General features: G+C 43.4%; 1 protein-coding gene across 17 annotated transcripts in view; it reads left to right on the top strand.

Moving 5' to 3' along the window:
• Nucleotides 1-23,012, top strand: part of RBFOX2 (RNA binding fox-1 homolog 2) — a 171,060-nt gene that overhangs the window by 58,284 nt on the left and 89,764 nt on the right. Inside the window, exon 1 of one of the 17 annotated variants that reach the window (XM_077178535.1) lies at nt 2,577-2,655. The exons of 15 other annotated variants lie outside the window; for them this stretch is intronic. Coding sequence is in view for 1 of the 2 variants with exons in the window: in XM_077178528.1 (XP_077034643.1) it covers nt 15,846-15,917 (72 nt within the window). In the remaining variant the exon portion in view is untranslated. Of the gene's footprint in view, nt 1-2,576; nt 2,656-15,838; nt 15,918-23,012 lie in introns of those variants that run through there. One more of the 17 variants, XM_077178528.1, reaches the window with a different exon arrangement.

Raw genomic sequence — 23,012 nt, 5'->3', positions numbered from 1 at the left:
GTGTGGGACCCCTTCTTGGGGTGCTGGTTTTTAGGAAGAAAGACTGGGCAGCACCCATGGCTCAGCTAAGATTTGTGCTTGGTTTGGTGGGTGGGGTGAGAGGAGAAGTAATTCAGCCAATGCTGCTGCTGATCTTAGATAAGGAATGAACAATGGAGATGTTCCTTACTCTGCTGAAATGGGGAGGATGAGTGTGGGAGCAGAGGAGAGCTGCCCTGCTGTCTCACCTCCTGTGCTGAGAGAAGTGTGAGCACTCTAGTATAAAATATAGGCGTTAGCCTGCCTAAAGACCAGCTTTGGCCCAAAACGTGAAGCACTGACCTGGATTCTTAAAACAGGGTTGAGTTTTGGGATGCTTGCCAATGGATGAACCCCATTGGCTGCTGCTTCTGCCTGCACCCTGAACTTCAGACAGCATTACCGCTGTGTTTGCATTGCAGTTAAACTTCAGAGAAGTGGAGAAAACAAGTATTAAATGCTTGAATAGCTGAAGGGGTTTTAAAGTCATCATCTGGGCACTCTGCCATGATAATTAAAAAAATTAGTGAATTTTTGCTATCTAGATATGATCTTTCCCTTCTCAGTACAGGTTACACTATTACTTTTGGGGAATCTCCTCCTTGGACCTTTCAGGGACCTTTTCCTTTGTGCCCATTTATGTTTCTGCTTTAAGCTCTTTTTATCCTGGCAAGCTACATAACCTTTAGCTGTAAGAACAAGGAGCCTCAACTGACAGATCTGGTTTGGTGTGGGGTTTGTTGTGCCTCAGCTGTGCCAGTTTGTTGCTTCCCTGCTCACAGGTTCCTCTCTGCCTCTCATTCTCTTCTTGTTGCCTGTGCTATCTTCTTTTCTATTCTGTGCCTCTTGTCCTTGGGATGTCAGGACTTCAGTAGATGCATGGAGATTTGTACTGAGTCATTCCTTAATTCAATGCATGAAGCTACATTAATGCAATGTTAAATTTGAGGTTTTAAATATGCAAGTCCTGAAATCCAGAATTAAGATTCCCACAGCAACCATAATGTTTCTCCCCCAGCCCCCCATCCCCCAGGGGTGCATGTTACAGAATTATCTTCTTTGAAGTGATTGTGCAATATTGAGTGCTGTCAGGTTTGACAAACAGTAAAATAAAAAGGAGAATACACCTTCCTCTGCAGCTGTGGCCTGGATACTGAACCTAGACATACAGGCTACCTGCAACATCACAGTCCTTGATTATAATGCTGTCTCTAGAATGAAGTGGTGGTGTAGCCTTGGTTCAGTCTGACATTCCTGCTTGCTGAACTGTATTCCCTCGGGTGAAACTTGTTGCAGGATACTCTTAAATATTTGAGAGCCTTGTAGACTGCAGGAGATTGTGGGCTGTGGAGAGCTGGGGAGTAGGAAACTTAAAATATCTGTTGTGATGATCTAATGCTTGGCGTTGTGAGCAAAGTGAAGGGAGCAGACTATCTGTGCCATTAAATATCAAGAGAGACTATTTATCTTAACACTTTCATTGTGTAGGATGCAGCTGTATAAAGTCTTTCTGAGGCAGAGATGGTGCGATAGTCTCTCTGATGTTGCAAACTGTTTGAGTGTATTGTCAGTGTTGCAACTCAAGGTGGGTATTTGCCTTATGTATAAGAGGTGCATATAGGAGTTCTGTTTTTGCAGGCAAGTGTTTTGTTTGTGGGGGACCATCTAACTCTAGTTTTGTCTCTTCTCACACTCATCCCCATTTGTGTGCAGCTGTCTGGGCTCTTGAATTGCTGAAGAGAGCTCCTAGTCATAAGTTCTCTAAATGGGACATGGGTAATTTGGGCTGTGAAGGCAAGAGGGTATTTGTGCTGAGGGCGATCAGGAGTGACAGCATGGGGGCAGGTGTTGTGCTGGTGACAGCCAGGAGCAGAGTGGTTTGAAGGTGGGAAAAGCATTAAACCCTTTACTGGATAAGAAAGACGGAGTTTTTTCATTTATGAGCAGATGAATCTTTGTGTACTGTGAGTCATGAGATATAATCTAGAGTCATTTCATTTCAAGTATTTTCTAAAGAGCATGATGTGTTCTGAGAGTTACATGTATGAATGTTGCCTTGTTGGAGGTCTGTTGTTACAAGAAAGGTTGAAAGGAAGGGGCAGCAGCAGCCCTATGAAGCAATTTATCAATCATCCTTCTCCTGTGCTCAAAGACAGCTGAAACTATCAAAGGCAGGAGGGACCAAGGTAAGGGAGGTCCATGCTGTTGCTAGGCTTCTGGTAGGAAAGCACCAGATTCATTGCTCTGTTTATAGTGGGTATGGATAATTTCCTCATTTCTCGCAGCCGTGTACAGAGTACATGCTGAGTGTTTGTCAGAGGGCTGGCTGCCTCTTGCAATGAGAAATTATTTCTTTCTCTAGAGCCCTATGAAAGTGAAGATCCTACCTAGACCCACTAATTACCATAGAGCAGGAATAGTGCTAGTAAGCTTGCCAAGCTCATTTTGAATTTTTTTGTTGGTTTTCTTCCTGACCTGTCTTTTACTTGCCTTTTTGTCACTTAAAATCTCTCTTTGCATTCACTGGAATAATTTTTCCCTCTAGGCTCCGAGCTCATCAGCTTTACCACCAAGGGATTGGAAACCCAACTCTGCTGCCAAACTTGAGTCTTAGCAACGAGCTCTTCCTCATGCCAGGTCTTTTTATTATTTGTTTGGTCTTTTTTCATGAGAGGTAGCTACTGCCAGTGAAAAGTATGGACATAATGGCATGCGTTTGATAGCAGCAAAACAAGTGGCTATCCAGGAAAAACTGCCTGATCTTTTCTGGTACGAAGCCTGGGGCAGCTCTTGCTGGGGAAGTCTAGCTGTGCCTCTAGGTCTTTGGCTGGAACCTGTTTGGTAGGCATGGCTAATGAATGTCAGCATCACCCAGAGCTCTGACAGGAGGGAGAGCGCAGGTGCTGCGTGTGAAAGGTGTGCACATGGCATGGGCACTGCTGAGAGAGGTGGAGATTGAGTTGCCTCTGGGAGACTGCGGCTGTGAGGATGGAGAAAGGTTTTCCTGAATGAATGTTAGAGGTCAGGTCTGGGTGAATTTCTGTGAGTATGTTAAAAGACATTTTGTGTTAATACAAACACTGATTTTTGGATTCTTGCTCTGGAGCAGAAAAGCCCTGGAAAATCATAAAATGGAGCTCATGCGAAAATCCTCGAGCTAGTAGCCTGTAAGCTGATTCCCCAGCCTGCAAGTCCCTGTGGTGCCATGCTGTGGCATGCATACGTAGCAGCTTGAATCCAGAAGTAATATAGTTATGTTTGTCCAGCACTGCAGCTGAGATAATGAGTTCTGCTGCTCGATAAGGTTTATTAGCTTTGGTGCAGCACCTCATGAACATGGTTATACTGCTTCCACACTCGAGCTGCTCTGTGCACAGCTGGGTTGGGGATGTCTGCATTGCGTTCCTCTGGGGCTTTGTGTGACAAAGCAACTTGCATCTATTTGCATCTAGGGTTTTATACAGGCTTTGGAGATTTAGGAAACAGAGAAAGAAGAGTGTATGAAAGAGATTAATTATATAATGTGACTGCCTGTGTTATTAGAGGACTAGAGCTGATAATCCAGGTGATCTTTTCCAATTCTGTGTTCCTGCAAGCCTGTAATCGTGGGAGATGCCAAGGTCACTACTGAGACAAGAAAGCCCAGTGCAGTTCAAAAAGAGAAGCCATTTCAAATTAAGGTACCGGCTTCAGAAGATGAAGATCCAAGATCAGGATGCGCTGTTCTATAGGCTACAGTGATTTTATCCAGTTTTGTGTAAATCAGGTGTACAGCACATTGCTGTTCAGGAATTCCCTTCTCTGATGAGTCTAAACAAAAGAATTAGGGGTATGTAGGTTTGCTTAGTTGGTGTATTTCTCCAGTGGCTCTTCTGCCTGACTGCTGTATTCCCACCTGTCCAAACAGTGGTGAGCACAGGGGACTCAGTTTGCTGTAAGCCTGTCCAAGTCTTGGAAGACTGACAGGGGCTGGGTCCTGTTTAAGTTAGTTTTTCACAAAACAGCCTGTTTATCTTGGAAGGAAGAGAATAAACAGTAAGAGAATAAGGAGAGAATAAACCTCAGCCTTTGTGATTTCCAGCTGAAAGCTTGAGGAAGAGTGCAGATAATAGCAATTTGAGACTGAACATCTGTGTTTCCTGCACTTCCCATGGTGCTTATTTGCTAATCTTAATTCCATTTGTGACGGAACTTTGCTGTTTTCACAGAATTCTTAGGCTTGGAAAGGACCTCTGGAGATCATCTAATCCAATTCCCCTGCCAGTGCAGAATCATTTAAAGTAGGTGACATAGAAACATGTCCAGATGGTTCTGAATGTCTCTGGAGAAGAAGACTCCATGACCACCCTGAGCAGCCTGTTCCAATATTCTGCCACTCTCAATGTAAAGAAGTTCTTGTTCATCCTGAAGTGGAACTTCTTGTGTTTTAGTTTATGGCCATTGCTCCTCATCCTGTTGCTGGGCACCACCAGAAAGAGTCTGGCAACAACCTCTTGGCACCCACCTTTGAGATATTTAAATTCATTAATGAGATCCTCTCTCAGTTGTCCCTTCTCCACACTAAACAGGCACAGCTCTTGAAGTTTCTCCTCATACGGGATGGTCCAGACCCCACATCATCTTTGTGGCGTCTACTGAACCCTCTGTGGTATCTCCTTGTCTTTCTTGAAATGTGGAGCCCAGAACTGGGTACAGCACTCCAGGTGTGGCCTCATAGGGCCAGCTAGGAGGGGGAGGATCAGCTCCCTTGACCTGCTGGCCACAGTTTTTCTGATGCACCTCAGGGTACCACTTGCCCTCCTGGCCATGAGGGCACACCGCTGATGGTCAGGTTGTCATCCACCAAGAGTCCCGGGTCTTTCCTGGGAGAAGGGAACTGGTCTCTAGTAGGTCCTGTACTGGCCTAGGTACAAGACCCTACACTTGCCTTTGTTGAACCTCATTAGGTTTCTCTCCACCCAGCTTTCCAGTCTATCAGAGCTGTCCTATCCCCCAAGGTAATGGCAATCTTATAGGAAAGGTCTCTGACTGGACTGAATTGGGGTGGCTTTTTTGCCACAGCTCTAAGCAGTCACTAGAGTAACAACTGTGTATGTGGGCATGCCTAACTAAAAATATGATTGGACAGCTTATGCAATTAGCTGGAAAAGATCCCTTCATACTTCAGCAAGGGCTACTGAGTACAGAAGGAGCTTGAGTGATGTAGAGGGGTCAGAAAAAATGTTCTCTGTATGGAGTTGTCAGTTTGGAGAAGGAGCTGCAGTCTGTATCTGCAGTACCACAGCTCTGGATGGTACCCCGTACCCAAGGCAATGTGATTCACCTTGCAGCCATGCACTGGAGAGGCGAGCTGTGCTGGTGGACCAGTGCAGATAGTTCCACACTGGAAGTGAAAACAGGCTTGCAGAAAATTAAGAAATCCATTGAGGATGTGCTTTGTGCCCTCCAGTGCTAAATTCTTTTGCTAAAAATGTTAAAGATTCCTCAAAGCTGTGAAGAAGCTTAAACAAGTAATTAAGTTTCCTTCGTCTGTCCCTTAAATTTAGGTTTCATTGTTCTCAGAGTCCTGTGTCTCATGACTAATATACTGCCTGCACAATGCGCTGGCTGATTTTTTACCAGATGGTTCTTGGGTCTGAAGCTGAATCCAGGGCGAAGGCAGTTAGTTTTTCTCCTGCCTCAAATGAAAGATGCTGTCCCCCACACAATGCTCTGATTGAATCTTGGACATAAGACAATAATGAAGTGAAAATATTTTGACCAGATGACAGTTTTTCAAGATATTCTTAGGGATTATTATTCATGATATTTAAGGAGCTGGCATAGGATGATACTAGAACACTCCTCTGTGCATTTTTTTTACAATTTATAAATCATCTAGTGTTGAAACAAAGTTTAAATGCAGAAAAATGCTGGAATTCAAATATGTATACGTGGCTAGAAGATAGAAAATGTGCAGTGCGAACTGCCTGTTCCTATTTTTTCACTTTTCATTTTTGTTGTAATGGTCTTCTTTTTCATTCCACCCTCAATCATGATGGTGATGTCTCCTTGCATCCATTACATACCTTTTGGATGGAGAACCCTTGTGAGTAAAGACAAAACATCTCTCAGGAAGGTGGAGCATAAATGGGGTGCATATCTCCATGGGGACCATCTCAGCAGCACTGCAGAGCAGATTTGCTCTGAGACCTGTTGGATCCAGCAGTTGTTCCAGCTATTTTCCCTCCCCCTCCCCCTGATTTATTACACTGGGATTTTGGCTGCTGCTTGACTGAGGAGGAGCACTGAATGGCGATTACTTTTTTTGGACCAACCAGCTGAAAATAAGAAGCCCATTCAGTGTAGGTGAGGATACTGACTGTGACATCTTTTAAGAAATGGGTGGTATTGGCATTTTTATATTTTAGCGCTGGGGAAAATTTTCTTCTGCAGAAGAAATTTGGGTGGAGTGTATACAGTGTGTGTGTAACTGCTGTTTCTAAACACCTTTTGGACTGAGAAGTGCTGTAGAAATGAGATCCTTTAATGCTTTTTCCTTGCATAAGGAATGTTGCTGTTCAATGCAGCTGTTTAGCTGTTGCGAACAGGTGTGCAATAAACACCCCTTCCCTTTTCAACCAAGTGTGGTGGTGATGGATACCCTCTCATTTAAACATGCGTGGCTTTCTCTCCTACAAGAATTAAAAACTTTAAAAATAGCTTACATATCTAGAAAGAATATCTAGCCTTGTCCTGTTTCCCTCTTCCCCTCCCCCTTGCTACCAACTCAAATTACCGACAAGCACTGGAAATTTCGGGGCAGGGGAACAGAAGTGCAGCTGGCCTGCATGTGTTGCACCAGCTGTAATGCAAATGATACATGCTGAAAGAGGCTTTTCTCACTTTTGTAATTCTTGGATATTGTTGTGCAATGGGGACATGCGACAATTTGTCTTTAATGTGTTTGCTGATATGTTCTGCAGAGTATACTGCGTCCTTTGTTCCTTGCCGGCAAGAGACAATATCAAAATCCAATTGCCTGTTGGCAGCATGTCTGATTGCAGCTGGGACTGTTCTCCTGCCTTCCCCATCCATCAGGCCTGGGTGATCCCACCACACTTGATACCAGTTAATGTGGGGCTGGCCAGAACACAGACTATGGTAAATCCTCAGCTTTCTTGGCTTTTTGGACAATTTGTAATAAACCACATTATTTTTGTTCTTTATTTCTGAAAGTGGCATTGCCTATTGCTCTTCTGCCTGAGAGAGCCAAAGGGGAAGTGCTTGGCTGCCTGTGCCCTGGTTGTTTGTGGGTACCAGTCAACTTTTCTGCTGCTTATCTGAAGCAGTAAAAATACAGGCGCTGGAGGTTCAGTTGTGTAAAAACAAAAGCTGATGTTGATTTAATCCCATTACACTGCGTTGATCTCTCAACCACTGGACTCTTAGTAGGATTCCAGCTTTAATCCTGTAAGGATCAATCTGGCCCATTGCTTTTTCTGTCCTGATCCTAAATCCCCCTTTAATCTTGTTAATTATACCAAGCCTTTTTTGGTTTCATTTTTTTCCCTTGTGTACCAGAAAAAGCACACTAAATCTTCGTGTTGCTGTCTCTGACCTGGTGTTTTTACCCTTTGCTCATCCTGTTGAGGAGCAAGGTTCCTCCTGAAGGCTGGTTTCATCATTCATAGCAGTGCATTTGGTGGTCTGGTGTCTGCTGCTTCAGTCTCCTGTGAAGTCAGCTGGTTATGCTGTTGTGTTGAATCCCTCCTGGTTCTGTCAGGAGCTTTCTTTTTTTTTCATCTGTTGTTTGATACTGTGCTATCTGAAGGGGGTGGGGAGTCATGGAACATAACACCCACTTTGAAATTGTTTTCTTATGTTAAAGAAAAAGGGTTTTTGGAGCAGAATTCCATCACTGGAGGAGAAGACAATGTCAGGGAATATGGAGCACTGCTCCGATGACGAGGCACATGCTCTGAGAAGACTGGAACCTGTGTCAAGGCCTAGGTAGTCCCATGGCCCACAGATATATTCTGAAGGTCACAGAGAAATTCAGCTGCTTAAATCAACCTCTTTATATTTATGTGTTTTCGGGTGGCTTGAGGAGAGGAATAATGTGCATTCAGACTTGAGGCTCTTTATCTTCATATTGCACTGTCTGCAGACCTCCAAACTCAGTGCTGCCTTTTCTGTGTAATGCACAAGGCTAATTTCTCACTGTGACAATCTGCTCCTGGCACTTGCAATAGAAACTAGCAGTGCTTAATCTATTCATCTCTGTTATTTCCTATACTGTAAAGAAGAAAACCAACCCAAAATTGCACCTACATTTGCTGTAACTCGATCAAGAGCTGACAGATCATTTCTGGAACATGTCTGTGCTGGGATCTTGACTGTTCTGCCAAATTTTATGCCTTTATCTTGCAGTGTTGCTCCTTTCCTCTCTCCTGTCCATGCTGCTCTGCCTTCCTCTGCAGAAGCTTCTACTTTTCCAGCCTTTCAGCCAAATTCTGATTTCCCACCACCTTGCCAGAGCACTATGGGGCTGAAATCTCTCCTTGCCAGAATGCAGGCTGTAGGTGTGAGTCTGCCATAGAAGTAGCCAAGGTGATTTCCTTTTAACCAGATAGAGGGGAAACCAGGTTGGGATCACAGAGGAAGTGTTTATTCCAGTTGTAGCAGCCCTTGTGCTTAGTTTTTGAAAAACACTTAGAGCCATGACAAGGACGTAACAATTGCTTTTAAGGAAACGTGGGCATTTTCCCAGCACTTCTAGGGTTAAGGAAATTGTAGAGGGGTGACATGGTGACAGTGTTCCCTATTTTTGTGTGTTGCCAGTAGCGAGAAGAGGGAAACTTTGATTTCTAATCCGCTTTGGAGGAGGCTCCGTATCAGGGCTGCACAGAAACATCCAGTCAAGCAGCTCCTTTATCATAAAGGGGATTTTAATTAAAACTGTTCTTGCATCATGAGCGAAATGAGCATCAGTGCCAGCCAGCCCTGTACTGGGCATTTATCTCCTTCAAACCACATTACCAGTAATTGCTGCATTAAATCAAAGTCGGGGGAGATTACAGGTCTGAATTGGGCAGGCGGCCGGTGCCAGCGTGGGGAGCTCCGTGCTGCCGAGCCGCTGATACGGGAACCCCCTCGGCCCCCCAGCTGGGGGTGAAGAGTTGGAGGGCTGCTGGATCCCAAGAAGCCCTTCTCATTACAAGACAGGAATTTTTGTTACAACCTAGGAGGAGTGGCAGGCTATATGCTTGGAGCATTTTAAGCTGCTGGTGTTTTTCTATTAACTTCCTTTTAAAACAAACAAAACCAATAACAAAACAAACCCTGTGGCATTGCCATCCCACTTCTGTCTCCTGTCTGGATCCACCACAGACGTTTCCTTTTGTTCATCATCTGCTGCTTATTCCAGCCCTGAAACTTAAAAATAAATCACCTCTTGTCTTGATATATCCCTTTTTCCTCTCATTGCCACAGCTCTGTTGTGGAGCTGCTAACTTGGTTTCTCTCTGTCCCAATATGGGGGGGGGGGCCTTCTCCCCTTCTTCACCTCTCCCCCCGCTGAGGAATTGTATCTGCCTTGACCTGTGGTTCTTGGCTCATTAGTTCGTTTAATTATTTTTCTAGGTTTTTAAGCATTCTGTTGTCTCTAGGTCTAGAGCAGCTGTTTCCCTTCTTCTTGTCCCTATACTTTAACCTTGGTCACTCTAAAAAACATCTGATCATCCTAGCACTGCTGTTGCTTTCACTCTCCAAACTTCTGTCAGGGCAAGGCTGAGGAATGGCTGTGGCCACATGCGGTCTCAGGCATGTAGACTGGCTGAGGTAATTAGATCTGTGTGGGCATTCACTGAATTATCAAAATGTGACAGCTGGACTTTTGGTGGCTGTTATTACCTCTGTCCCATAATTACAAAGAGGGTAAGCCAGGAACAAATGTGAAGAAAACATGGGTGTTTTTCCTTTTGAAAAGTGACTGTCATTTTCTTTGTTTTTGTCTTGATGGTGGTTACACATTTTCCTGTTCCATTGCTGACAATCTTGGGGCATTTGGGTGGCAGTGATGGTTTTTCTTCGATTTGCCCAGAGGTGTTGGCAATCTGCCATTCTGAAATTTGCTTCCTACAGTGTTTGCACATCTACTATGTTCCTATGCTGCAGAATAGGGTCTCATTCTCAGCACTGTACTGAGAAGCTGGTAATGTATGTGAAAGATGATGCTGCAGCTGGATCTGCCTGCTAAAACAGGTTGAACATTGTCATGCTGTATTAGATTTTTAAGATTCACACAAGTTTCTCAGAAGCTGTCTAGTTCAGAGCAGTTGCAGGAGTGTGCCTGCTGTGCCCCTTCAGAGCTTGAAGTTGCTGCTTTTGCTTCATTACAATGTGAGCTTGAGATGCAGTTTAAGTATTGCCCTACTTTAACTCTGGCCTATGCATGAATCTCTAGCCTGAGATAAGTGGTTCTTTTAAATTCTTGCTAAGAGACCTGTAAAGCCACAGAGGCTGAAGGTTGAGTGCTGCTGATATCCCAGCTGATAATGCAGAGGGGTTGCAGTTAATTTTTGCCTTAGTAGCCCTGTTACCACAAAGTGAGAGTAGTCCCACTGCAGAGTAACTGGAGAGTTGTGCAGAGAACATGAGCCAAGTCTTCGGTGGAGATTTCTTGATAGCAAGAGAAGGCAGAGATAGGGGTTTTCATGGGAGCCAGGAAACCATCTGTATGGCATGGTTTTGGGACAGAGAATGCAGATAGTGTGGCAGATTAGGGTGAATGAACATGAGTGATTTTTTAAAATTTATTTTATTTTTTAATTTTTTTGTAGAGGTCACAGAGGAGCAGGTATCTTGATTGTGCAGATAGTGGAACCAGAGCAAGCCCTCAGTGGTTGTTGGTCTGGGGATTTCAGCTGCCGTGGCCTGTTTTAGAACTTTCTGGGAGCTGAAACTAGCCTGCATGAAAGGGCTTTGGACTGAGCCATGTCAGCCTTTATTCTGTTCTTTTGGCTCTTGGGGAGAAGTGTGGGTGGCAGTTATCTTAAGTGCCCATGGCAGGCCTCTGTGCCCATGTCCTGGGACTCTGTGTGAGAATAAAAAGATTTCCAGAATTTTTCTCTCTCCTGCTTTCTTAAAACTAGATAGGTTTCAAAAATCCCAGTCAAAATGTAGCTGTTTTCTGCCTTTTACTATTTTTGTCTTAGTCTGAGGCAGAAAGTGATGTGAAGACAACTTCTTGCCTCTGAGCTGGCATAGTCTTAACATACCTCTTTCTGTTCTCCACCACAGCCATATACTTCTCTACTGAAAGCACTGGAGAAGGGACACAGCAATAACTAGCACCTCTGCCTCCAGATGAGTAATCCCTGGGGTCCTCCCCTACATTAAAGCATGACTTGCTGCTGTCACCATTCATTTAGCCTGTCTTGACTCTCCTCTTTCAGGGTAAACTGCATCATTTTCGCCAGACCTCAGCTTTGCATGCTATTTCTGGATCCCTTCTGTGCACTCAGCAAATGCACCAAACTCTTAACTGCAGCACTTCTGGTATTTTGCTCTTGAATTTCTTTTGGGTTGCCTTACTGGGATTTTAATTTTTTTTTTTTAACAGGAATGGGGGAAAAAACAGGATTCATCATCTAAAGCTGAGCAGGTGGGCAAGATTTTGAACTGAGGACTGCAGAAATTAATGGACAGATGTAATTCTATCATGAAATTAGCTTTGCAGATTTATTCTGAAAGTGTCATATTTTGTATATTACTGTGCTGGAGCTGTTTCCAGATGACTTCCTGAGATTTATTTGGTGACCTGGTGTTGTGGCAGCTAAAGGTCCTGCTTGCATGATGTTCTCCAATTCCTCAGTTCCTGCCAGTAATACAGTCTCAAACTCAGCTATCACACATAGACAGTGCTGCCTGTTTATTTCTCTCTTACTTTAATTCAATTAAGAATTTTGTTTAGTATTTTTGATGTTTTTTGCCTCTTGCTTACACAGTTACAGGATGTGGGCAGCTGCTCTGCTATTCTTACTGCACCAAGCTGGGCAGGGAGTGCTTTGCTTCTGTGTTGGAACAGCAGAATGCTGTCCCAGGAAACCTTTCCCCCAAATTCTGCTTTTGTTTGTGTAGCTGGGAAGCCATACCACTCTAAAGTAGGGATAAATTTAAGTTCATACTAGCATAATTTATTGTGTGGCCACTCGTTAACTTGGAACAAGTACCTTATTCTATTTTGGTTTGTCACGTGGAGGCAATTTGATAAGCTGGAGGCGAGGTGGGGAGGAAAGTCCATACCAAAACTGTCTCTGCTGGGAAGCAAGTGCTCTGCTAGATGAGTAAGCCACACAGCCATGTTCTGAAATGCTCTGCAGTGGTTGTTCATGTTCTCTCTTCACCCCAGGCAAAGGAGGGGCAGAACGTGTTGGCTCAAACCCTTGTTGGAAGTGGCTTATCCCATGAGCCGTTTGCTGGGATAGACTGGGAATGCAGGTGGCATTTCCAGCAGCCCCACATGGCCGCTTGCTGGTGGCTCTGAGGTAATGGCAGAGCTGTGCTTACACTGCCTGGGAATCGTCAGTGTGGTCCAGCCCAAGTCTGTGATTCATTCAATTAAAAATACTTGGTGAGAGTATGTCTGATACTACCATCTGGTGACTTTTAATAATATTTATTCTTAGGAAGGTGGTTCTTTAATTAAAGAATTAACCTTAATTTTTGTAGGCTTAGCATAGATCTGAAGAAATGCTGAGACTTAAGCTGCTCTATTTCTAGAAGAGTCAAATCTTTCTTTTTCGGATCTCCCTGTTGTCCTCTTAAGGATCAACTAATTGAACTGCTGCTGCTGCTTGTTAAGTGAAAAACCAGGTGGGACCGTGAGAGACAGAATGGGCAAAACTTTTCTCTGACTGAGGTTCTGGAACAGCTTCTGAAGTGAAGGAAAACTGCCTCCACTCTATTCTTTTTGCTTCCTCTTTGTCCACTGCCCCCAAAGGAATATACAAAGGCAGTGTGGCTGTCATGTAATGTCTAAACTACCAAGAGAAAACTCCTTGTCTTCTTTGATGTTGAAATTCTGCATCTGGACACCTTTTTGTTTTCTCATGTAATGAGCAAAAAGCATTTTGATGGACATGTAGTATTACCAAGATCAGTGCTTATATAAGTGGTCCCTGAAGAAAGCTGTGATATGATCACCTTCATTATCAAGTGTCTTAGCCCAGAAGTATACTTATTTGCTTCCTAAAGCAGTGCCAAGTATTTAGAATTCTCCTTGAAAGAAGGCCCAGACCTAAGACACAAATAATTTCTTTCTGGGAAGTCTGTGTATGCTTTCTTTTCCCCCTGTTACACTGATACTGAGCCTTTGGTAATAACTAAGGTGATGGAGCCCACCTGGTTTTAGAAGCTTTTTTTGGACTTGCTGCATGTTATATTCTAGTATTCTGGAGTTGTCTCAAGATTTTATAATTGAAACATGTTCTGTAGTGCATGTAAAGCACTGGATTGGGGTAGAAAGGAAAGCTGAAGTTGTTGTCTTCTATATGCTGCTGGTGTATCAAGACAACTGGCAGGTTTATTTTGCAGCTTAATCACTAATAGAATCTTGTAAGTTATTGTTCTGTTAAAGCTGCCTTGATGGGAGCCAGCTCGTTAGTGTCTTGAATAAAACCTCAGTTCTGGGAACACAGTCTTTTGACAGGGGATTTTTCAAACTTCAGATGAATGTTCATCACTGCCTTACATTTTTCCTTTCTAGTAATTTCAGAGGTAGACTTTGGGTAATCTAACTCACCTGAATTAACTTGAGTCCTTGTCTGGCAGCTGAAGGTATCTGGGCAGGATCTGTACTTTCAAGAGTGTTTGTCTGTCTCTCTTGACAGCTGTGACGGTGTAGGCTGGGCATTGGAAGAGTTTGGTTTCTGGTTGAAGAAGATCCAGGCTTGTGATTTCATGAGTCTCCTTTGGTATACAGGTTTCTGGAGTTTGCTAATGTTACCATTCTACTGGAAGGCTGTAAGAAAGCTGAACAAAATAAAAAGTGCCAATTGCCCAGCAGACAGAGGTCTTGCAATATGCTCCTTTAGCAGACTGACTTTGTATTATTGTTCTGCCTTCTTTTTCCATGTCCTTCCCTAAAGCAGAGTTTGTTGAGGCTTTGAAAATAAGCAGTAGTTAAGTTAAGAAGTAATGACTTCTAATTCTGACCTGCTCTCCTCTTATGCTGTGTATTTGTTTTTTAAAACTGTTCTAGTTTTCCAGTCTAGACAAACCATTAATATTTAACAGCTACGTGTAGATGATGCAGTGAAGACTCAAGGGCAGAAACAGGATGCAGGTTATCTTATGTCCACAATTTAGGGTGGGTGTGGTTATGCCACTTTAGATCAGTTTCAGTACTATGGAACTTGGTTGGAGAGTGTTTAGAGTGGTAGTGGCACATGTAAACAAACTCTATCACTCTTAAGTAAATTGCCTTGCAAACGGAGAATGTGTGGCAGAAAAAGATGGAAAAGGGAGATCTCTGGCACTTGGAGGAGAAAAGACATGAACAGGAGCTATTTCAGAGCTCCAGTTTTATTTAGTACTATCTTTGGAATTTTTCTCTCTCCATTTTTTTTTAATTGTGTGTTTTCTCCATGAGAGCTGGATGTGTAATGACTGAAGTTCTGTTGTCTGCCTGAAGTATTTCTTTGGCAGAAGCAGTGGGTATGATGGGGCAATCCTTGCTGCTTTACGTTTTTGCTCCTTTCTTTAGCTTTGGGTTCCTCGGGCCTTTTGCCAGGGGGCTTTTACTTTTCTTGGATTCAAAGTGTATTTTTGGTAATTTCATTTGTGCTAATGTGTTTATGGACTATTAATCCTAATGAACATGAGGATTCAGTAGCACTAACTAATCAGATATGGTTTCAGGCAAGAAATAGCTCCTATGGCTTTACCAACCCATTCAAATTCTTTCCTGTGATGTCCTTATTATGCTAATCCAACACACTTTGGTTTGCTGCTACTCCACATCCCCCAGTACTGCTGGTTTCATTTCTGCTTTAATGTATCTTGTTCCTATCTGTGACATTTCCCTACTTAGTATGTTTCACTTGCAGAGAAGGCACTGGCTGGGTGCTGAGTTATTCACTCACCTGAACAGCTGATCCACCACCAAATCTTCTTGCTCTTGAGATCAGGACATCTATATAAAACTGGCAGGTTTCTGAAACGTGAGAAAAATCCGGTTTCTGCAGTCACCCATATGTTGTCCTGTTTGCTTCTGCGTGCCATTTTGGAATATTGAGCTTTTCTGTGCGTGCTCTGCTTACATTTATGTCCTCCCCACTTGAATCTCTTATGATTGCAGGGTCAGAATAACACCTAGACCATAAGTAAGTTTTCTAGTCATTGGTGATATTAAATCTGTGAAGAAAAATGAAAATCACACAGCTCTTTGGAAACCATTACATCCATTCCAGCAAACAAGCAATAATTGCTGCCCTAGAGAGAGGAATGGGGACTTTCCAGTATAAATTCTCACCTGGAGTGAGCACAAGCCACCTTTGTGCTCAGGGCATGGGACCTGCTTTGGTGCAAAATGAGAGTCTCTTGCAGCTCTGTTGATGTAATCTTGGTGCTGTTTGTCTAACACTAGTATGAACTGGCTGAGCTGCTTGATCTATTTAGCTGCTATGGAAATCAGTGCATACCCAGCCAGAAAATGCATCCTTGCTTGCTGGCATGTTTCCTACATTTACATCAGTCTTTAAAAGCAGAGACATATTGTAAGCTGCTCATCAGATCCCTGATGACCTAGTTTAGCAGATGTAGTGATTGGCTAATTGTTAAAGATGCCATTTTTGGTGGGTGAGAGGAAGAGCATCAGCCAGGCTTCTAGCGATGAAGAGTTAGATTCAGCAGAGGTAAGAGCCCTTTAGTGGGAGTAACTAGATAAGGCTTGGATTAATTTGTCTGGAGACCAGAAAATTATGCAAAAGATTTATAAATGTAGTTCATAAAATGAAACTGTTGGTGTAATTTCTTAGTAAAGATCAATGTGTGGTAATGGTTATATATCATGGAAATATCTCAGATTCCATGCTATATTGCTGTGTCCCCACAGTACCACAGTTTTTAGCAATTAAAAAAAAAAAAAGTGTTAAATGTCTGGAACTTCCATGGCTGCACTTCAAGCATCATGAGAGTATGGCTATATTATGTTCTTATAGCTGTACTTGTAATTGTGACTTAGCATGCTTGCTATAAACAGTCTGAACAAAGCAGCAAAGCAAAGCCCAGGGCTGTGGTCCTGGCATTTCCCAAAAATATTCCTCTGTCTCCAGACATCAAAGAGAGCACTGCATGTGAAGCGAAGTACTGAGTTTTGAGAACACAGGGAAAAACTTGTGTTATCTCCATGCCTTGCTTAGTACACAGAAAGGGGAAAATTAGGTAAATGCTGCTACAGTGGCATGTAAAACAGAATATCTAGAAAGAGTGATGGGTAGGTAGGAGCTGGAAAAAACAATATTAAGTGTTAATAAAGATCAGCAGTAACTAGATGGGTGAGAGTTGAGAGAGTTTGGAGCTGAGTGATCAATAAATGCAAACATCAGAGTGCTGTGGTTTTGTTGGTTGTTTTTTGGTTTTTTTTGGCTTTTTTTTTGTTTTGTTTTGTTTTTTTTTTTGTGTTTTTTTTGGTAGACTCCTGGCATTCGAAATAACAAATAGAAGAACCAGAGCTACTGGTGCAGAACATGAAACTGGATATTATAGGGATAATATCAATCTGCAAGAATAGTAATCATGGCTTTAACATGCTCTCAAGATTATGTATGGTTCAGATAGGGTAGATGTAAAAGGTGATAGGCTGTATTGTATGCAGTAGACTGTAAAGAAGAAAGCAGAGTAATACTGATAATGTAGGATTTGTTTCTGGTCATATTGATGTAGGGAAGAATGGTAAAAGAGGTCCCAGGGGAAGTACTGGGAAGTACAGCAGTGAGTCTGCTGTAATCCCTCATAGGATTGGATTCAGACAGAAACTTGAGGCTCGAAAATTATACTATTCCCAGTACCATTGGAGAGATAAATATTAGTATGAGAAATTTTAATTTTTCAGATACATCTTGGAGAACAAATGCTGCTAATATTTATCAGATCAAAAGATTTTGTCATGGTAGCATCATCACCTGTTGTTGGCACAGTTAGTGGATTATTGGTGCTATGACTTTTACAGGAAAACAAGCTGTTTAGGAACCTCCATCTCCCCACCCTTGGATGGGATGATCATGATATAAGCTTTGATCCATGAAGCAATATATTTAATGAAGTCAGTGCAGCCCTGAATGGTGTGGTTTGGAGTTGGTGGGCTTTTTTTTTGATTGGTTGGGATGTTTTTTTAATTTCTTTTTCAGAGGCACTTGGGATACAAATTAGTGATAGTATATGTAAAGGGGAAAATCCTCTAAGAAGAAACTTTAGCCTAACTTTATAAAGGCTGTTAGGTGAAAAAAGAAGCAAATTTACAAAAGAGAATTTATCAGCAGAGATTGCTGTGCCTTTAAAATCAGTAGGGATGAAATAAGAACTGCCAAAAATCAGGCTGAATTAAACCTTAAAAGTGTTGCTAAGGAAATGGGTGACAGTTTCTCAAAATACAATTAGAGAGAAGGGAGGAGGTGGGGCCACTTAGTGTTGAGAATAGGGTTGTTAATGAGGATGCTCTTGTGGTCACAGAATTGAACCAGTCTTTGTTGTTTTAAGTAAAGTTGATCTTGGGAGCAAGGGCAGTATTGCTAATGGGCATGAACCCACCATAGAGGCAACCACACTGGACATTTCAAAGATCTTAGTTAGTGCAGGTAGGCTGGGCTGGGAAGCAGGGTTGCCTGGGGAAGGGGGGTGCCTATTCCTGAGAGTGAAAGAACTGGTTCATGCAGTTACAGATCTGATAGAAGTTTTAATCTATCAAATAGGAGTGCTGTCATATGTTTGGAGAACAGGAAGTGGAATAGACCTATTGCTGGTGGGGAATGATCTGAGTAAATCAGACCTAACCTCCACTGCATGCTGGCACACAAATATTAATTAAAGGCTTGGATAAAAATAAAGAATGTGATAAAAGGCAACACAAATCCATTAAAACTGGTTGTGCCTTATCAGTCTGTCTGTTTTTAAGATAACCAGTTTTCTTACCTTGGTAATGTGTGTTTTACATAGTGGGATGACGTCTCTTACAATAGACAGGTTCTACAGCATCTGATGTGGTGCTGCAGAGGAAAGTACTAATGAGACTAGAGAAGATGCACTTTAGTGCTGGAGATGTGAAACAGAGCTGATGTTGTTCTGGGCGATGTCTTTCAAAATAAAGATGAGGACAGGCTAGATCAGGTGCAAGAACATGCTTCTAGAGGTTGGGGAGTAGCCAGCCTGTCATGTGACAGAAGACTGGAACAGCTGCTTGTTTGGATGGTTAGAAAGGGAATACATGAGGAAGGTTAATTGTAAGGGAAAAATAAAATACGGCTAAGCCATAGGACAGTACTGGCACAAGAACAAAGGAAAGACAGAAATTGCTCAGGAATAGCATTAAGCTGAAGAACACAAATCCCAGATATTCTAGAACAGCCTTTTGGCTGGGGCAGCGTAGCTGTAAAACCCAGCTCTAAGATGCAGTGTGATAAATTTCATGAAAAGTTAAGATGATGTTGTATGATTGCAGTTGATCTGATTCTGTGTGTCAGGACATCTTTTCCAGTCTTCATATTTCTGTAAATTTAAAATTATTCATAAATGTAAGCATCTGCAGGAACAAGGCCATGATTTTATAACAGTTACCTTACCTAACTTGTGTTACTGGAAATGCATGGGCATAGTAGGTTGCATGGTAATGTAGTTGGACTAATCCAGAAACAGAATTATGGAGTGTAGTGCCCTCTTATATTTGGCTAATATTTGTTGCAAGTCAGTGTGCAGTAGTAAACCAGCCCCTGTGGACAGTCTTGCAGAAAATTCAGTAGTTTATTACTGGTCAGCAAAGTCCTGCTCTGTGCACCTTGGCACATATGAGTTTAAACCAAGCTTTTGTCATTTAATTACCTGAGGGACACAAGAAGTGTGATGCTTTTTTACCAAAGTATCACACGAATATCTTAGTGCTGGTTAAATCACAGTATTTAAGTTTGCATCAAAAACTTTAAAGCATGGGAGTTTTATTGGATCTGTAGTTAAAACAGCAGAGGAGCTTAGGCGATGCTCCCCTTCCTTGTTTTGTTTTGCCCATTTGATGGGTATTTATAGATAGGAAGATATCTGTACTAGGATTTGGAAATGTTTTATTCCCCTGAGGCCTGGTTGGAAATGACAAGAACTGGATTGTGAAATAAATGTAAGATTTTTAACTTAGTTAGGGATTTGGTTTTAAAACCTGGGGCAGTAATATGAAGTAGCAAAAACAGGCTGTGGAAAAGTCTTTGGGTTTGTATAAATTAATGCCTTTTCATAAAAATATTTTATTGGAGATACTAAATTGCTTGAGTGCATAGTAATGAGCTATGCAAAAGAATGAAGGGCGGGCACCTTTTGAACATGTAGTTACAGAAAAGAGAAGGAAATAAAAAAGTATTGGTCATTCAGAGGAAACCAGATTCTATCTGTGCCCCCAGGCAGGGTATGCAGGGAGTGCTGAGAGGTAGCCAAAAAGTCCTCTGGTGAGGAAGAAGGGGCATAATGGTGAGCCCCAGAAAGCTGTTTTGGGTCTCTTTGGGGTGAAATAAGTTGGCCAAAAGGCAGAATGAGATGGAAGTTCATTGTGGGAGCCTCAACTTTTTTCCCCAGTGAAGAGATCTAGAAACATAGCAGCTTTCCCATTTATGGGCAACTAATTTCTTTGTCTGTGCAAATCTTCACACAGAAACAATGACTATAGAAACTTTTATTTATTTATTTAAGATGTAGAAAATGTCATGCTTTATACTCCCCAAATTGGTCATGCTCCTTTTGTAAGGAAAGAGGGCCCTGTGCCTCTAGGAAAGATGATGAGAGTGGGCGACAGCTGCTATGAGCACTCACCCAGCTCATAGCTGTCCTTTCCTGAGGCTCTCAGAGGGAAAGGGCAGTGGGAGCTGAGGATGAGCCAAGAGATGTCCTGCTGAGCTGAGTGGGTCGGAGGGCTGTGGATTAGGCACCCCTTACCTGAATGAGAAAGGTTTGCACATGCAAATTGTACTAGATAATGATCCACATATTTAACTCATGAAGAAAAGTAAATCTCAAGTTTAACCCTTTCTGTGGGGGAGGAAATTATAAGTGACAATAGAAAGGCAGCTGCCCTAGAGCTAGGCTGAGGGAGGCTGTTTAGTGGTGCACAGCAGCACTACAGAAAAGTTAAAGATTAGAAATGCAAAAACTCCCTGACTTTATGTATTTAAAATGGTGTGTAGGGGGGAAATTTGGCTAGCCCTTCTTGGGTTTGATCACTCTAGCATGTTTATTTTTGAAACCTCAGAGGGAGGGGTTTTATCCCTGCTATCCTTGAGAAGAAGGTGGGAATCTTTTGTGGGCTTAGGCTGTTAACTCGTTGAGAACCCAGGTTTGGTCCAGTGTCCACCCATCACTACAAAAATCTTGGTGTGGTTTTTTTGTAATGATGGGTGAAACCTCATGCAATTTTTTGTGGGAGGTCAGGCCCCCTCGGTGCTCCCCCTGGCTATGGTGTATCCTTTAAGAATCAGCAGCGGGCCCTCGGATGTCTGGTAACGTGGCTGGCATGTGAGGCTGCTGGGGTGTGAGCCTGCTGGCCAAGCAGCTCCCCATCTGTCCCTGTCGGTCAGGGAGCAGATTCCTCCCGGGGAGTGAGGAGGGTGAGCTTCCTAAAATGGGCACAACAACTGGCCCTGCCCAGTCTTGCCCCCTTCTCCCTGCTGCTCACCGTCCCATGTGACAGAGTTAATCCCCTCGCCGCCCCCAGTTTGACTGGAACAGCTGAGGGGGACAACCCACCGGCCCAAAGCTGGGGCAGTGGGGGCCATTCCAGGGCCCAGCTCCCCCCGCCAGCCTCGGTTCCGGCAGCTGTCCCTGCTTGCCTCAGCTAGGGAGGGAGGGAGGGAGAAGTGTTAAATGATATGGGCATACACTCCCTTGTGAAAGAGATCCCTTCAGTTTGAGATATTAGTGTGGCTTCTCTCCTCTCCCTCCCTGCTTCCCTGACACCAAAGGGTTTTACTATGCTAATCCCAGCACCTGTCCCTGCAGAGGACAGCAAGAAGGGTATGGTGGTGGGGGAGGAACAGTCCCATATGTTTTTCCCTGTCCTGGATTGGGAGTGTTCCCTCTGACGCACCTAGAGCCCAGAACATATGCTCTTTTCAGATCCTAAATGCTGTTTGCTTCCTCCCATCCCTGGCAGCAGTGGCTGCGAAGATCCTGTGTCCCCCTCTTCCTGGCAGTTGCTCTGTTTGCTGCCCGGGAATCGCAGGACACTCCTCAGTCGAGGCTTGCAGGGCCGTTTTCAGTAGAGGATTTCTAATTTTAGGAGCCTCCACCGCCTATGGTTGAGCGCTGCCTTGCTGGATCCCAGAAGAGAGGGGCCGAGCTGTGCCGAGCCAGGCAGCTCCTTTTTATTTTCAGCTGAGCTAGTGTCAACCTGAGTGGCCCCAGAGGCCCGAGCCAAGCACTGCGCAGGGCTGCCAGAGTCCTTCCCACAAGGCTGAAAGACGGAGACTCGGATTTGAAGCTTCCAGTCCTGTGTCCATTTGGCCTTTAGCTGGAGGATCTTTGGCTATGTATGGTGTGTATTGTATGGATTACCAATACCCAGTCGTCCAGGTAAGCAAAAGGACAGTGGTGACTTTAGGAGTTTTGTTCTCTATGTTGTTTGGACAAAACTGGAGCTTACGTGCTGGTTTTGTAGAAGGACACTGCTTCCAAGCTGGGCTTCTTGTGTCCCAGGCCTCTGCCCAGAGACTCTGCAGATGGCTTTGAATCTCCTGCACCTGAGTAGTACCATTTGATACTTTTTAACTTCAAGATTTGTCTTGTTTGAGACTTGTGTATTCTGCTTCACATTTCTTGCCTTTTTCTTTGATCATTTGTTTATTTGTAGGGGATGTTGAACTGACAGCAGTGCTGTGCTCTGCAAACTGGCGTGTTGTTGTGTGTCTCACTGCATTGTTGGGGCACATGTGACCTGTATGTGTGACTGCAGCCTGTCCCCACAGGGATGCTGATCCACCCAGAGCAGCTCCTCACCTATTCTCCTCCTCCCTCCTCCAAAATCACCCACAAAACCTCCGCCACAATCTCATTTGTCTCATTTTTGCTTTTGGAGGCCCAGAGAGGATGTGTAGGGTGAAGGGAACGGGTGGGTTTGAGAGCAGCGCTCGGGGCTGGGCGCAGTCTGTATTGCAGCCTCTGCTGGGGGAGGGGGCTATATTTGGAGCACACGTGACATTTGCTGGCCAGTGTGTGGAGTCTTGGAGAAGACAGAGGCTGTGTGGGTCAGGCTCAAATACTTTTGGAGCCAAGTGAAAGATGATGTTCTCTAGGCAGTCCTTGGCTATTCAATGTCAGCACTCCATGTCCTTACAAGCACCACGTTTATCCAGAAAATGTGAAATGTAGACTAGCAATTCAAGATTATCTACTGTGAGATACATCAGATAGCCACTAAATAGTATTTTGTTAGGTTACCTTGTATCGGGGGTTTTATTACGCAGATGAATAGAATCCACCAGCAGAAGTGTGTCTTTTGGTTGTTAAGATTTCTTCCTGATAAATTGGTTCTTTGCACTTGAAACTCTCTTTTTCTTCCCTCTGGCCTTGGTCCAGCTGGCAGGTTTGCTCCATCTAAACTTGAGCCAGCACAGAAATGCAGGTAATGGGATGTTAAAATTGAAGGCTATGCTTGCTTTCCACCCTTAGTAGCAAAGGGTGGTAAATAATATAGCCAAAAAAAGAAAAAAGGACAATATATCCTGAAACTTTCTGAAAGCAGAGTGTTTGTGGACTCCTCCTCT

Source organism: Agelaius phoeniceus, chromosome 5 (assembly GCF_051311805.1).
Source record: "Agelaius phoeniceus isolate bAgePho1 chromosome 5, bAgePho1.hap1, whole genome shotgun sequence".
Lineage (NCBI taxonomy): Eukaryota > Metazoa > Chordata > Aves > Passeriformes > Icteridae > Agelaius > Agelaius phoeniceus.
The sequence above is the reverse complement of the archived record's forward strand: the minus strand, read 5'-3'. Positions and strand labels throughout refer to the sequence as shown.